This window comes from Aotus nancymaae, unplaced genomic scaffold (assembly GCF_030222135.1).
Source record: "Aotus nancymaae isolate 86718 unplaced genomic scaffold, 86718_ANA_hifiasm-v0.15.2.pri h1tg000010l, whole genome shotgun sequence".
Taxonomy (NCBI): domain Eukaryota; kingdom Metazoa; phylum Chordata; class Mammalia; order Primates; family Aotidae; genus Aotus; species Aotus nancymaae.
Window position 1 is genome coordinate 63,459,730 of NW_026988421.1, and position 16,138 is coordinate 63,475,867.

The window sequence follows — 16,138 nt, forward strand, 5'->3', positions numbered from 1 at the left end:
GCTGGTCTGAAGCTAGACCGGGGTGACCAAGTGTGTGAATGAACACGGGGCCGTCATTTGGGAGGAGGGCTCCTGGGCTTCCATGAAGTGACTGTTACATGTACAGTGTCCGGCTGGGACGCAGTGTGGCCAGAATAGCTTCAGGCCAAGGAAATGTGGGCAGGAAGCAGTCATGCAGTCCAGCCACCCTGGGAGAGGCTCCTGGGCTCGGAAAGGCTGCCGGGTAGGGAATGTGGAGGATGGAACAGCCGGAGTGAGCCTGGACCTAGCGAGCTGTGGTGCCATCTTTCACCTTCTTCTCCATCCTCATTGTGAACCTGGAGGAGGATCGGGGCAGAGCTGGCCCTGGACAGGACCGCAGGGGCCATCAGCAGTTGGACATCCTCGTGGGGATGAGACGTCCCCTTGTCTCCCACACCCCCAGCCTCTGTGGGAGACCGCAGGTTTTGGCAGGATGGGGTCGGACACGTGAAGGGAAGGGAAGGGCTCCAAAAACCTCTTCTTCCACTGCTGGGTGGGAGTCAAGAAGTAACTCCAGTGTCTCCTTCTCCCTCAGCTGAAAGCCACGGACGCGGATGAAGGCGAGTTTGGGCGTGTATGGTACCGCATCCTCCACGGTAAGTGGCACTACCCTAGGATGGGGGGCGGCCCTCCTGCCCGGGGGAGGGCAGAGCTTCTCTAGGCTGCCAAAGATCTGGGAGATGAGGCCAAGGAAACCCCCAGGACTGTACACATGCGCAAGGCCAGAGGAAGGAAACAGGGACATTCTCCAGAATTCACACCAGGGGGCTGAGGGGGGTAGCTTTTGATTCCCGTGTTCCTGAAGTCCCTGGTGTCCTGCAGAGCTTCCCACAGCCATGGCCCTAGCAGAGAGGGCCCCAGCAGCCCCCAGCAGTGTGCTCCTCAGGGACTGGGTCCCATTGGTTCAACCAGAATCTGGCACCCATTCCTGAACCAATCTCTATGGCCAGAGAAAAAAATATGCTGATCCACCCACTTCTTGAATCAGGGATAAAGTCACTGCCCACAGATGTTATGGACTGAGTATAGAGGAGAGTGCATCCCTGAAGGAAAATCAGGGTGCTGTGCCCAGAAGATGGGGGAATGAGTGCTGGACCAGCCCGGAGACGTCCACTGAGTCCTGGATCCAGCCACTCATGGAGAATTTGGTTCAGTCACTCTTTTTGGAGTGCCCCAGGTTCTTCTGAAATATTAACGAGGCCTCACACTGCCCACATCTGTGCGTGTAGGGGTCAAGGAAGACCCCAGCCTCCCCACAAGGAGGAAACAGGTGAACTTCTGCCCCCAACCATGGGAGGCTAGCACAGCAGGAGACTTCTGGGCAGGGTTGGTGTTCCAGGGGCTCTGTCCCTCCACACAGGTAACCAGGGCAACAACTTCCGGATCCACGTCAGCAACGGGCTCCTGATGCGAGGGCCCCGGCCCCTGGACCGGGAGCAGAACTCATCCCACGTGCTAATAGTGGAGGCCTACAACCACGACCTGGGTCCCATGCGGAGCTCCGTCAGGGTGAGGCTAGGGGCGGGCTAGGGTGCTGACCTCAAGACAGGGCCAACCCCACAGCTAGAACAGAGAAGGCCATTAGGTGGCACCTGGTACAGGCAGGGCCACCACCGGTTTAAGTGCAGAATGACATCTGAGGCTAAGGGTTTGGTGACAGGTGCCCAGCCTGGGACTTGGACTTGTCATTTTGCTCTGAGCCTGTTCCTCCAGCTGTGGAAAGGAGTCAGTGATACTGATGTCCATCCCAAGGGATGAGAGAGGTGTCCTTACTGTACTCACCCCCGTATCCACAGAGCTCTCTAGGGTAAGTCAAGGAGATCTTACATGGGTGATCTTGGAGGTGCAGATGCTAACCTCATTTTACAGATGAGGAAACTGAGGCACAGAGAAGTTGCTAGTGATAGAATCAGGACTGGAGCCCCCGTCTTCTGAGTCCAAGTTCAGTGCCCTTTCCAATGGAAGTGACTCTAACATATTCCAGTCACCTCTCCCAGCTGCCCCATCAAATGTATTCTTTTCTGCCCACCCTTACTTGTGCAGCCAAAATCAAATCACCCGTAGTCCTCCCGAATGGTTGAAAATATACACACACATGTTCCCACTGGTTGTGTTATATGCACTACCACCAGCAGCAGAGGGATGACTTAAGATGAATGAGATGGCCTCTCAAGGCTGCCTCACCCCCCACACCTCAGCAGCCCCCAGCCCCTTCCCCTAAACCAGTGGGAAGTGAGTCAGACCCTAGACGTCAGGAGTAGGAGGAAGATGAGAAGAGTCAGGCAGAGTAAGCAGGGACTTTCACCCAGAACTGAGCCTGCAGAACCGGCTCCTCTTATCAGCCCCATCTCCACCCCCTGCTTGCCCCAGGCTGGAAACAGTGAGCGGTGGTCACCAGGTACTCACAATCACAGTCACGATTTCATGTGATCCCGCAGGGGCTGTGCTGGGGTGGGTGACTCAGCCCTGACCCAGCTCCTGCTGACACCCCCGTGGCTTTGCCCCAGGAAGAGCTGGTAAGAGACACCTGGGTCTTTACAACTGCCCCAAGTGAGACCTGCCCTGTGGAAATGGCTGAGGGGGTCAGATCCCCTGGTTCTCATAGGTCCCTGGTGACAGAGACTCAGACACCATGACCTGGGCGTGCACACAGCCATGCTGGCCTGCATGACTATGAATCGCATTCGCAGGCTGGTCAGTGTGCCCTATCAGAGCCTGCCTTGCGTGGGGCCCACTTCAGGCCACAGAGTGACTGATGTCAGCAAAGCTGGGGTTAGGTCCCTAGACTTCAGGCTTCCTAACCACAGCCCTCCATGTGGCCCTTTGCTCCCCGCTCCCTCCCCTAGGCGTGGTGGGCACCTGCCTCTAGGGTCTGCTCCCATCAGTGCCTCAGCTTCGTGGCTGCAAACTGCTTTCAGCCACAAACCTTCTGTTTAGACAAAGTGATATGCAGCATCCCAGGGTATGGTATAAAACAGATCAAAGCTAGACTGTGACAATCAGTGCAAGGGTGGGGCTCCCAGAGCCACACCTGCTCAGCTACCTCCCTCCAGCCCCTGTCTCTGTGAACCCTGAGGAATAACAAACCCTCACATGTGCCTGATATTTTTCTAAATGCCTCATGTACTTTAACCCCTGTAACCCATAATGGCCCTATGAAGTAGGCACTGTTAATACCCCCATTTTACAGATGACAAGATTGAGGCTAAGAGGAATTAGCCTACCTGTTCAGGGTCACATAGCAGTAAGGGTAGAACCAGGCATCATGCCCAGGCAGCCAGCTCAAGCCTGTCCCCTTACCCAGTATACCCTGCTGCCTCACACAAGCCTCTGCAGAGCCCAGTCAGAAACCACTGACTCATCCCCACAGGGTAATTTTAAGGTGAGAATTTGGGGGCTGGCCCCTGGGGCAGGAGCTTGGTGGCTGTAGTACATAGCCCCTACACCTATGAGCCCCAGGAGAGCTGGGGACCTTGCTGCAGGTCACCTATGAGCCCCAGGAGAGCTGGGGACCTTGCTGCAGGTAACATGGGGACCCTGACTTTCCCCTAGACTCACTTTCCCAGCAGCAGGAGAGGCAGCTTGCAGGAGCCATCCACATTCTCCAGTTCCTGTAGAGACTGGGGACAGCCCCAGTGAGGGGCAGAGGAGTGCATAGTGAGACAGTCCCCATAGACACTGGGTGTCTCAGGGTGTACATGGCACATACGCACACATGCCCGCATACACACACCCCCCTCCCTGTCCTCTTAACCACTACACCCCATTTGACAGATGAGGAAACTGAGGCACAGCACTGGACAGAAAGCAGGTCTAGTTCTCCAGGAAGCCCAGTAGCTCCCACTTGCTCAGCAAGAACCTGACAGACCTCTGCTTCCTGTACATCTGTGCCTCTCAAGTTTGCAAACCATCTTGTCTCCTCCTGTCTCTGCTGCTAAAAACAAGACTGAAACCAACCAGAGGATGGTGGCATGTAGCCAGACTCATGGAGGACAGGCCTTGCCCCGGCTCCGCACCACCTCTCATCTTGTCATTGTACTGTCAGCCTGGCCCTGTTTTTTCTCCACAACCCTTGGCATTGAGGTCATTTGGACAAGCAAATTCAGGAAGGAGAAAGCTCACAGTTTTGAAAGAGGAGGGGTTAGTTTCTGTTGACAGAAAAAGAGTTCCCGAAATTCATCCATGCAAATTCCCCCCCGCACCCACCCTACCCAGGATCTCCCCAGCCAACTTCTGAGTGAAGCCAAATTTAGAAGGTTCCAGGCTGTGAGCAGCTGTGCTCTGGAGTAGACACGTTAGTTTGCATAGTGGGTTCTGGGTGTCTGGACATGAAAATTCTAATGATGCAGCAGAGCTGTGGTGGCCTAAGAGCAGTGATGCGGAGAAACTTTTACCCCCATATGCCTCTCTGCCCCCAGCCCTGCCACCCTCCCTGCCCTAGAGTCCTCCACTGGTCAGGTGCTGTTTTCGGCTTCTACCAGCCAGAAGCTCCGTCACTTCTCTCCAGCTGATTTCCAGCTAATCCCCAAAGAGAAAGCAAGGCTGATCCCCGAGGCAGTGACCATATGCCAGACACACAAACCTCTGCTGCACGTGCCACCAGCCCCTTCCTTAGTGCTGGTGACCACATGCAAAGTCTGTATGGAGTGCCACAGCCCCTTCCCCCTTTGCTCTCCTCTCCACTCTGCTGGCAAATTCCTGCTGGCCTTGGCTGTTTGGATGGGAAGAGGGTGCCTCTCCTGTTCTGGGGCCAGCTCACCCCAGCATAGAACAAAGAGCTAAAAGCTAAAACTCTTGGGCTCAAACAATCCTCCCACCTCAGCCTTCCTAGTAGCTGGGACTACAGATGCATGTTACCACCCCCAGCTAATTTTTTTTTAAGAGACAGAGTCTCACTATGTTCCCCAGGCTGGCCTCGAACTCCTGGGCTCAAGGGATCCTCCTGCCTCCACCTCCCTAGTAGCTGGGACTACAGGTGCGTACCTGTAGTCTGTCTAATTTTTTTGTATTTTTTGTAGAGACAGAGTCTCACTACATTGTCCAGGCTGGTCTCAAACTCCTCGGCTCAAGCAGTCCTCCCACCTCAGCCTCCCAAATATCTGGGATTACAGGCAAGAGCCACCCTGCCTGGCCTCCATAAAAACCTTTTAAACTGTATCATGTTCATGATGCTCAATACACATATTGATTAAAGAGAACTTAGAAAGTGCTGGTAAGTGGTGAGGAAAATGATGCATAATTGCCCAATTCAGGAACAGCTACTACCTTGGGTGGGGGCCTCAGAAGCAAACCCTGAGGCAAGCATTGGTGTGGAAGTAATGTGTAAGAAGCGCCCATAGGAAAAGGTAGAATGCGGTGCAACCAGCAAGGAAAAACAGCCAGCAAAATGTCAAGGAGGGAGCTAGGCCTCCGTCCCCTAGGGAGCCCTACAGTGTCCCCTCACTGCCCCAAACAGGCCAAGGAAGCTGGAGTCTTGGCTCTCCACGCCCATCAATAATTGGCTCAGGGCTGCCCTAGGGGGTGGAAGTTCCCAGGCATTTCTGCTCCCTGGGCTGGTTTCCAGCAGCCCGGGTGTGGGTGCAGTGGGGTGGGGTTGGTCCTCCCCAAAGAGCTTTCGGGGCCGGGAGCTGGCCGTGAGAAGGTGCACAAGAATCGTAGAGTCCTGAGCAGTGACACTTTCTACTACAGCTGCCATTGTATTTTAACCTCTATTCTCCTAGATAGATTTTGATATTTGATTGGGGTCACTTTGAATTTTTTCAAGAACTTTTGCAGGCTCATTTTGTCTTCATAACAGCCTTAGGAGTGGCATGGAGTGTGAATTCTTATCTTAATATTACCACTTCATAGCTGGGAAGCTGGTGGCCCCAAAGAGTCACTAATTAGTCAGGCATTCCCACACGTTAGTCAGAGAGCCGATAGCAAGATGAGGTTCACTCCGAAACAAGTACTGTCTCAGCAGCTGCCACACGCCAGGTGCTGCGCAAGGTGGTAGGATACAGTGACCCACCAGACAGACAGGCCTGGGCCCCTGAGGGAGCTTACAGCAGGCCCAGGAGAATGGCAACCCCACAGGACAGCCACAGTGGGCCCAGTCCGGGCTTCCCAGCCTCCGCCCCTCCCTGACTTTGCACCCCTTGCGCGGCTCCTGCAGGTGATTGTGTACGTGGAGGATGTCAACGATGAGGCCCCCGTGTTCACACAGCAGCAGTACAGCCGTCTGGGGCTTCGAGAGACCGCAGGCATTGGAACGTCAGTCATCGTGGTCCGAGCCACAGACCGAGACTCTGGTGAGGCTGGCAGGAGGAAACCAGGGGTCCCAATGCTCAGAGCAAACCTCCCCAGCTCACCCAGCCCCTCCTGCGGGACCTCCATCCCTGATGCTTCAGGCTCCCCTGTTAGCCATGCCCAGGCCAGGGAGGGGCTGCTGGGATGGGCTTGATCACTTCCCACCAGATGCCCAGTCCTGAGAGGGTTAGAGTCGGGGAAAGTTGTCCCAGCCAACTTTCAGTGGAAGGTGTCCCTGACACTTGTCCACTCTGGGTGGACAGAGGAGAGGCTACAAGCTTGAAAAGTCCAGTTCCATCATCCCAGGATCCAGCAGCTCCCACTGGCCTTTGGAGAGGGGCTGGGCAGAGCTGGGAGGGGTGAAGGAGACCCATCAGAAAGCTGACTTCAGCCTGGCCTGCTCCTCCAGCCCCTCCATGCCCTCCAGGGCCAGCTCAGGGCCTGGCATGCACAGCCCCCCTGACCCCCTGGAAGGGGCAATGCCCTTCCTGTGCTACAGGGCAGAACCTGAAGGCAGCCTGAACCTTGCCGAGAGCCCGAGCCCCAGAGGTGACCATACCAGGAAGTGCAAAATGAAGGGGAGACATGCCCAGTCTCTGTGGCCCTCTGTATATGGCCTGGGCTGTCTGGCCTGGGACCCAGTCAGGAACACAGCTGAAAGGAGCATTTTCTGGGGGCCCACTGTCCCCCAGAGAGGCTCCCTGAGCTGCTTTTCCCTCGTGTCAGCTACTCTGGTGGCTCCCAGTCCCTCTCTCAGCATCCTCAGGTTATCTGTGGCATGCACAGGATGGGGTGAAGGGAGAAATGGCTGCAAATTCTCGGGTGGATTCTCAGGCACGTTAATACAGTTTAGGGCACACATGCTGCTATTGCCCAGTGGTTCATGGCTTTTTCTGTCAGGGATCCCCTCCCCAGATAAATGCCCATCCAATCAGAGTCCCCAAGTAATTCCAAGGAAGTCTTGGATTCCCAGAGTGGTTCGATGACCACTCCCTTCCCTGCCCTCCTCTCAAAGTCTGTGGACTTCAGATAAGGAATCCCAGCGCTAGCTCCTGGTTGAATGGTTTGTTTCAAGGCACAGGAATTTGGGGTGTAGGGAGTGGAGAGGGTGGGGGAAGGTGTCCCTGACACTGAAGCCCTTCTGTCGAAGGGACCAAATAAAGGCTTGGCCACCTGTGAGGATGCTTTCTGGATCAAAGCCCCCACAATAAGAGATGCATCATTTCCCCAACCTTTGTATGTCCAGATATCAAAGGGAGGTAGATGACCTTGAATTTTGAGGCTCCAGGAGCAGACCCACTCCCTCTGTCATATTTCTAGCGCCAAGGCCAAGCCCCAGAGGAGGGCTCGACAGTGCATGCTGGACCCTGCCGTCCACGTCGACCTTGACCCATCCTCTACCGCATCTCTGGGGATGGTCCTGCCCACAGAGGTGGGGCAGCCCTTGCTGGGTGGGCCAGCAGGAGGGTGTGGGTGTGGCAGCTTGAGAAGCTGCAGTGCAGCCCCACTCAGTTCTATCTGGGACTGCACAGCCTCTGTGTCCTCCTGCAGGGGACGGTGGCCTGGTGAACTACAGCATCCTATCGGGTGCAGAGGGCAAGTTTGAGATTGATGAGAGCACAGGGCTTATCATCACCGTGGATTACCTGGATTACGAGACCAAGACCAGCTACGTGATGAACGTGTCGGCCACTGACCAGGCATCCCCCTTCAACCAGGGCTTCTGCAGCGTCTACATCACTCTGCTCAACGAGCTGGACGAGGCCGTGCAGTTCTCCAACGCCTCATATGAGGCTGCCGTCCTGGAGAATCTGGCACTGGGTACTGAGATCGTGCGGGTCCAGGCCTACTCCATCGACAACCTCAACCAGATCACGTACCGCTTCGACGCCTACACCAGCACCCAGGCCAAATCCCTCTTCAAGATAGATGCCATCACGGTGAGGGGCTGGGGGCAGGGAGCACCATTTCTTCCAATCTAACCAACATCGGTTGAGCTCCTTCTATGTGCACAGCACTCTCCTCTTTGTCATAAAGTATCCTCGAGATGGCCAGTCATGGTGTCATGTACCTGTAGTCCCAGCTGCTTGAGAGGCTGAGGCAGGAAGATTGCTGGAGCCCAGGAGTTTGGAGGCTGCAGTGAGCTGTGTTTGCACCACCCCACTCCAGCCTGGGCAACAGAGTGAGACCTCATCTTTAAAAAAAAAAAAAAAGTCCCTGAGATAAATATCCCTGCAACATATGCATTTTCATATTTAGGGGTAAGATAAAGTTTATACCTATGTAGGCTGGTATCCTTCTTGTTACTAGACAATGAAAGTCTATAGTCGGAAAAACCAACTGGTTTTCCTTCTGTTTTCACGCCCATCACAGATCCCTTCACCTCTGGTCATCGAAGTGCATATGGGGTTTTCCCTCATACCAGCAACCAATTATCTGACTCTCTGGACACCAGCTGGGAATCCTTTAGCTTGATTTAATTCTGAACATTTCTACCTGGAGTTAGCGTCAGATCCCACAGGTTCGGAACTCAGTCCCTCAATTCTCCAGCAGACACCACAGGGTCAGATCCCACAGGTTGAGGGCTCAGTCTCACCAAACTGCCTCCACTTCAGCTGCCAATCACAAGCTCCAGGTGGTTTTACCCATGCTTCTGACCGACCGGCTACATTGGGGTTCCCACAACCTCCTCCGCAAATTTGATGAATGTGCTAGAGCAGCTTACAGAACTCAGGGAAACAGTTTACCTACTATTGCCAAGGTATTACGAAGGATATTCTAAAGGATACCAACAAACAGCTGAATGAAGAGACACACAGAGCAAGGCATGGGAGAAGGGGCTCTGAACTTCGGTGCCCTCCCTGGACATGCCACCCTCCAGGCACCCTGCATGTTTATCAGCCTGCAAACTCTCTGAACCCTGCAGTTCAGGGATTTCCTTCTTTTTTTTTTTCTTCTTCTTCTTTTTTTTTTTTGTTTGAAATGGAGTCTCACTTTGTTGCCCAGACTGGAGTGCAGTGGCACAATCTCGGCTCACTGCAACCTCTGCCTCCTGGGTTCAAGCAGTTCTCCTGCTTCAGCCTCCCGAATAGCTGGGACTACAGGCGACTGCCACCACACCTGGCTAATTTTTTGTATTTTTAGTAAAGACGGGGTTTCACCGTGTTAGCCAGGATGGTCTTGATCTCCTGATCTCGTGATCTGCCTGCCTTGGCCTCCCAAACTGCTAGGATTACAGGCATGAGCTACCATGCCCGGCCTGGTTCAGGGATTTCTATGGAGGCTTCATCACATAGGTACGATCAATTATTAACTGAATCTCCAGCCCCTCTCCCTTCCTGAAAAATAAGGGGTGTGGAAGTGCGGCTGAACATGTCAAGCTGCTCATCCTGGCTTGGTTTTTCTGGTGATCGGCCCCAACCCAGGAGCCCACCAAGAGTTGCCTTATTAGAGCAAGAGACTCCTATCACCTAGAAAATGCCAGGGGATTAAGAACTTTGTGCCAGGAACCAGGGATGAAGACAATACATATTTCTTATATCACAATGTCACAGAAAGCTCTACAAGTGATAGTTCCCTTTTCACCTTGGCTGTTAGGAAGCTCAGATATAAATGTTGGGCTTCATTGCAACAGCTATTCTTAGCTAGGTGTCTGGGGCAGCAGTCTCTTATCTACTGCCAGGCTCTTACTCCTCCATCTTTGCTTTAGTGTGTCTTTTATCAGAATCCCTTATTTGAAAGTAGGCAAGGTATGAATCGCTACCATGTGTGGTTGTAGTGGAGGATACTGGGAACACAAATGGACAAAAAGATGAACAAGACCCTTCCCAGCCCTCAAAGAGTTCTCAGGCTAGGAGTGGAAATGGAAATAATCCGGGATGCAAGTCAGAGCACCACAGGGAAGAAGTGCAAAGAACTACAACAGAGAACTGGTAGAGCTCCTCAGGGCCCAGCAGTCATACCTGGCTGGGAAAGCAGGAAGGCTTCATGGAAGAGGTGGATTCCCAGTGGAATGTGAGAGAGAAAAAGGAGTTCAACAGATAGAGCTTCCTGGGGAAGTTCTGCCAGGCAGAGGAAGTGACATGGAGGTGGGAAGGTGGGCAGAATGACCAGGGTTAAGCACGGTGCGATGTAGTTACTCACCCATCTGGCCCCTTCCCTGCAGGGTGTGATCACAGTCCAGGGCCTGGTGGACCGTGAGAAGGGTGACTTCTATACCTTGACAGTGGTGGCAGATGACGGCGGCCCCAAGGTGGACTCCACCGTGGTGAGTGGGACCCAGGGTGAGAGCCCCTCAGGTGTGACTTATTGCCAGCCACAACACTTCCAGACCCACATCTTCGCCAGCCACCCAATGTATGGGCCAGGCAGTGGGTGAGGGCCTTGATGGCCTGGGACCTCACCGTGTGCAGCCATGCCACACCTTCCCAACAGGCTGGGCTAGGATGAGACCTCAGGCAGGTGGAGGGCGATGCTGGGAGTGTGGTCTGGAAGAGCCACAGACTGCTTACCATCTGCATCTTTCCCTTTTCTCTCGCCCACCTCCCGCTGCCGCCTCTGACTACAGAAGGTGAGTAGCCTGTGGCTGGAGCTCCCCCTGTGCTGTTGGCTGTGGCCAGTGCTGGCCGGGCTCTGCCTGGCCCTGGACCTTCTCACCTCTCCCTGAGAGAAGGCACATGGACAGGCCTGCAGGTCCCCTCCCAGTGCCTCCACTCTCACACCCGAGTTCAGGCCCCGTTGGGGCATGTCCCCTGCCTCCAGCTCTGCTCTCTATGTCCTGCCCAGCCCCATAGGGCCTTGGGTGGGGAGAGCACTAGCAAAGGAGTCACTGGAAGACCACTGAGGCCTCGTTCCACTTCCACTCCTCGCTGGCTGTGTGACACAGGCAAGCTGCTTAATGTCTCTGTTCTCTCCTTCCTCGCATCTGAAATAAGGGTCATGCCGGCCTCCCTGCCATCTGCAGAGGATGTGATGGAAGCGGCAGGCAATTGCAGGCAGGAAGCCCTTTGTAAGCCAGTCCTGGAGGCAGGCGTGACCGCAGTAGAGTTCTGTCCCGATGCCTCAGTTGCTGCATCCATAAAGGGGACCCCTCCCTCTCTTGGTGGTTGGTGCAAGCATGTGGGGTGGGATGCACATTGCGGGGCCTGAGGAGCACTTAGGAAGGGGAGCCATGGGCACAGGTGAGTCATTGCCCTCAGGACAGCCTCTAAGTAAAGGCAGAGAAGACCGTGTGCTGGGGCCCTGGGGGAGGGGAAGCCACTGAGGTCAGAGATGCCAGACAAGGTTTCTAGAAGGGGCAGCCCAGCCTGAAGGGAGAGGCAGGCAGGGGTCCTCAGGCTGGGGTTGCAATGGGAGTGGGTCCAGGGCCGGCCCCCTGAGAGAGGTCCATGGATGGCATCCTGCAGTGACCCCAGGACACTCCGCCATTGATCTGGCCTGGGCACCAGCCTGTCAGGTCAGCTATCATCTGGAGACCACCTGGGGCATCAGGCTCATCATCAGCCTTGGTTACAGTCACACTGCCACTCCCCACTGAGTCCCTGTCACATTAGCCTAAAAAAGCTGGAAGCAAACTCAGTGTCCAAGCCAAGAGCAGAACACAATTGCTTGGGGTCCTCAGCTCCAAGGCTCCCCGGAGGTGCCGGATTCCAGAGGCCCTGGCTGTGACTGGGCTGTACCTAAAGGCCCCTCCATCCATGGGGCCAGCCTGAGGGTGAGTGAGGCTGTGATATGGGCAGGGAGCCCCCATAGCTCCCCTCGACCATGCTCCCCAAGAGCAGCCGGTGAGCAGGGCGCTTGGGCAGTGGATGCCGGGCCACCCTCGTCCTGCCACTCCCAGTCAAAGGGCAGACACTCGAGTAAAGTGGGCCCTCTCACTGAGCCTTACCCTCTTCATTCATACAATGGGCCCACCTGGCCCTCACCCTGCAGGTGTCTCAAGGAGGCTGGAAGGAGAGGCCAGTGGGAGCCCGAGTGTGGCAGGGATGGTGGGGAGGCCCCCCTCCACTGACCACCAGCCACTTCCTCAGCACAGCTGGCGAGGGCATTGGAGCCCACGCGCCTGCCTGGGCCCCTGTATTTCCACAGGGCTTTGCCCTCTTCTGGGTAGCAGGGCCCACCCCCTTTTGCTTGGCCCTAAGAGGCTCGAGCTTCCTTTGTTTGGCTTTCTCTGAGAGGCTCCCAGGAGCTGCTGCCCCAGATTCGCCAGCCCCAGAAGCCCCAAACACTGTTTGAGGCACTAGGGTAGAGGCAGAGGAAGGGGCCCTTTAAAGGTGGAACCATTTCCTCCGTGAGGCCGGAACCCAAACCACAGCTCACCTTCACCTGGCTCCTCCCCATCCCCAGCAGCCTGCCCTGGCCAGCCCCGGGAGGGGTGGGCAGGCAGACCGGAAGGGCAGGCTGGGTAGGGCACGGCTCTGCTATAAGAACTCTTGAGTAAGCTCAGGCCTTCGGTGGGTAGGGAGTGTAATGTGGACCATCAGGCTCTGGGTGAGCACACAGACGCCCATCTCATCCCCATAGGCCTGGGCACCTGTCCTCCTTTCTCACCCACCGAGGCTGACTCCCTTCCACTGGGAGGTCCAGCGGCCCCTCACCCCTGCCTTGCAGCCTCACCATGATCAGAGCAGTAGTTGTTGTGGGAACACCTGCTGTGTGCCAGGCAGTAAGCTGGGTTCAGGTCACAGCAGGAAACCAAAATCAGACCCAGCCCCTGCCTTCCGAAGTGTAAGATACAGTGAGGGAAAGACACTGATCAAATGAGCACACCTGGAAATGTATGCCTTGAGAGAAAGCCTATAATAAGGTGTCAGGGAAATAGAAGAGGGCTTCCCTGAGGAGGTGACTCAAGCTGAGATCTGCTGACGCGTAAGAGTTAATCCAGCCTACGAGGAAGAGCATTTTGGGCAGAGAGAACAGCAGGCACGAAGGCCCTGTGGTGTAAGGAAGCACGGCGTGCCTAATGAGGCCTGGCCAGAGTGAGGGGTGTGGGAGGGATCTGATCACAGGGACCCCTGTCTGTTTTCACCCTGAGAACAGTGCAGTAGGCATGGTTATTCCCATTTCAAATGAGCAACTGGGGCTCAGGGACCTCGGGGAACTCCATACCAAAATTCATGACAGATGGGTAGAGTCTTGGCGAGAGAAATCACAAGTGTCTGCCAGGCAGGAAGCAGGAACAGGGACTCGGAGGTGCCACCCCTTAACTTTCTGTTTGCTCAGCTATTCCTCCCAACAGGTGTTCTCATTCTGATTTTCAGCTGAGGAAATGGAAAATCAGAGAGCTTGAATAACTTTTTCCAAAATCGCACAGCTCATACGTGGTGGGGTTGGCCCGGCTGCAAAGCCCAGGCTGACTCCCCTGCACTTCTTAGAGCTGCCTACAGATAGGGGAGTGTGGCTGGGACTGGGCAGTCAGACCTGTATAGGAGGGAAGATGACATGGAATTTCCTCTGCAGCGTGCACAGACTCAGCCAGCTACCTGTGAGTCCTGCGCAGAGTCAGCAGGGCCTGGGAGTCCCTGAACCCCAAGCCCCACACCCTAGGAAGCAGAAAATAGGGTCTGGCCTGTGACAGGGCAGTGGGAGAAGGCCTGTCCTGGGATACCTGGAACCTGAGCGCCTCCAGCCCTGCTCACGCCCTCATCAGTGAACCTCTGTGCAGCTGTGATTCCAGCCTCAGTGGCCTTGGCCATCCATGGACTGGAGACCTCACCCACAACATGCCTTCACTCTCCTGCCACTCCACAAGAAGCCCGAGCCACAGACACAAAGCCATATGCTCTTGCATGCCATTTTCTGCACGCCTGGTTTTTAGTTGACAGTTGGAAATTCACATGGCTTCTCCATCTGCCCTTCTACCCACTGGAGCCAAACCACCCCGCTCCCCTACTCCACCCTGCCCTGCTCCTGGGCCCATTTCCTTCATGCTAAGCCCGAGGTTGCAAACAAGGACACCTTCAGGCAATATGTGGCCACCAGATGTGTTTTGGACAGCCTACACATAGCTTTCTTCTCTAAATGTTATTACTCATCAGCCAATTTCACTTTAAAGTCTAGATTCCTTTTCATGAAAAATGGGAAGCTTGGCTGATGCTAGACCAGCATTCCCAGCCTGTGTCGGCTTTAGCCATGGCCTGGCTTTTCAGTTCTCTTGTACCTCCGCCTCTGACGGTCTCCCTACCAGGCCTCTTCCCTTGCCCTCCTGGCCAAGATTCAAGTGTACCTACCCCTGCCGCACACCAATCAGACTGTTAGGAGCTATGGGCCCAGGGCCCCCTTTGTAAAGTCAGGATGGGCCTCAGTGGGCTCTGAGAGTTTGCTGTTGTTCCAGAACCCACTGGGGGTCTAGTCCCCACTGGACGCATGCTGGGACCCTGGCGTTTGGGGCCAGGGAGGGGAAAGAGGCTGTAGGTCTCTGACCACATTCACCCTTAGGTCTACATCACTGTGCTGGACGAGAATGACAACAGCCCCCAGTTTGACTTCACCTCTGACTCAGCGGTCAGCATTCCCGAGGACTGCCCTGTGGGCCAGCGAGTGGCTACTGTCAAGGCCCGGGACCCTGATGCTGGCAGCAATGGGCAGGTGGGCCACCAAGTGAAACAGCCGGGATCCACCAAGTCAGCAGGGGCCCCACGGCTCCCATGGCTCCCACAGCTAGAGGGACCTTCTGAGCCACCCCCATCACCAAGCACCAGGAGCTTCCGGGCTCTGCCCTGCACTCACTCAGTCTGTGGTCAGGGAGAAGGGACAGAGCTGCCTCCGAGCTGTGCAGATCAGTGGCCCTGGCTGGGTCATGTGGACGTGGAGCCCGAAGGCCAGCTACGGCTCAGCGCCGCAGTGAAGTTGTTTTCTGGGTGACTCCTCCCCACACAGCCCCAGCTCCCTGAGAGGACATGCTCGTCCTCCCTCCTGCTTCCCAGGCCCAGCCTCGTGGCGGGATGCACTCACCATCGCTCCAGGTTTGCACAGCCCAGAGTGCAGAGGGAGAGGTGACAAAACCCGCCAGTGTTCACACAGCTCACATCTGTTCCATGCACTGGGCCTTGTGTTTGCAGGTGTTAGCATGGCTTGCATACTCTGGGGGATGGAGGGAGGCTGGCTTTGGGGGCAAAAGTATGTGGGTTCAAATCTCTGGTATTTGCAAGCTGTGTAACCTTGGCTGGTTGTTTCATGTTTCTGAGCCTCCTCTCTGTGAACTGAGGAGAACAGTTGCTTTTTGTCAAGGTTGCTCTAAGAATCAAGTAGAGTCCAGGTAACGCCCCAGTGCCTGCCCACCCCAGCAGCGTGAGCACAATCCCCTCTACCCTGGGAAGACATTAGTGCCATGGGACTCATGCCCTGCCCTCCCAGGCCAGGATGCTGACATCCCCTAGGCCCAGGAACCTTCCACGTGTGCTACACTGCCTCCATGGGCCTGCATCCCCATTTTGAGGGAGATGAATCACTTCTGCATAAAATGCTGTACTCCCAGATGCCCTTGCTGAACAGAGGGTCCAGGTAGGCAGGGAGGACCAGGCAGTCCCCCTGGCTGGCTCTCCTCCACATCTCCTCACCCCTCACCCTCTCTTCTCCCCACAGGTGGTCTTCTCCCTGGCCTCTGGCAACATCGCAAGGGCCTTTGAGATCATCACCACCAATGACTCTATTGGCGAAGTATTTGTAGCCAGGCCCCTGGACAGAGAAGAGTTGGACCACTACATCCTCAAGGTGGGTCCTGGCCTCTCTTGGGCCAAGAGACCACTGGCTCAGTGCCTAGACTGGTCACTACTGACCATCCAGGAGAGAGCTCGCCCAGCAGCACATCCTGGTGGTCAGCGTCCCTGCT

At 55.5% G+C, this 16,138-nt stretch overlaps 1 protein-coding gene across 3 annotated transcripts in view; it reads left to right on the forward strand.

The window, feature by feature from the left end:
* Positions 1-16,138, forward strand: part of CDH23 (cadherin related 23) — a 421,218-nt gene that overhangs the window by 328,397 nt on the left and 76,683 nt on the right. Inside the window, exons 29-35 of one of the 3 annotated variants that reach the window (XM_064374253.1) lie at positions 557-617; positions 1,382-1,530; positions 6,176-6,311; positions 7,861-8,249; positions 10,475-10,576; positions 14,746-14,895; positions 15,892-16,020. In XM_064374253.1, the coding sequence (XP_064230323.1) occupies positions 557-617; positions 1,382-1,530; positions 6,176-6,311; positions 7,861-8,249; positions 10,475-10,576; positions 14,746-14,895; positions 15,892-16,020 (1,116 nt within the window). Of the gene's footprint in view, positions 1-556; positions 618-1,381; positions 1,531-6,175; positions 6,312-7,860; positions 8,250-10,474; positions 10,577-13,192; positions 13,249-14,745; positions 14,896-15,891; positions 16,021-16,138 lie in introns of those variants that run through there. The other 2 variants (XM_064374248.1, XM_064374249.1) reach the window with 2 other exon arrangements.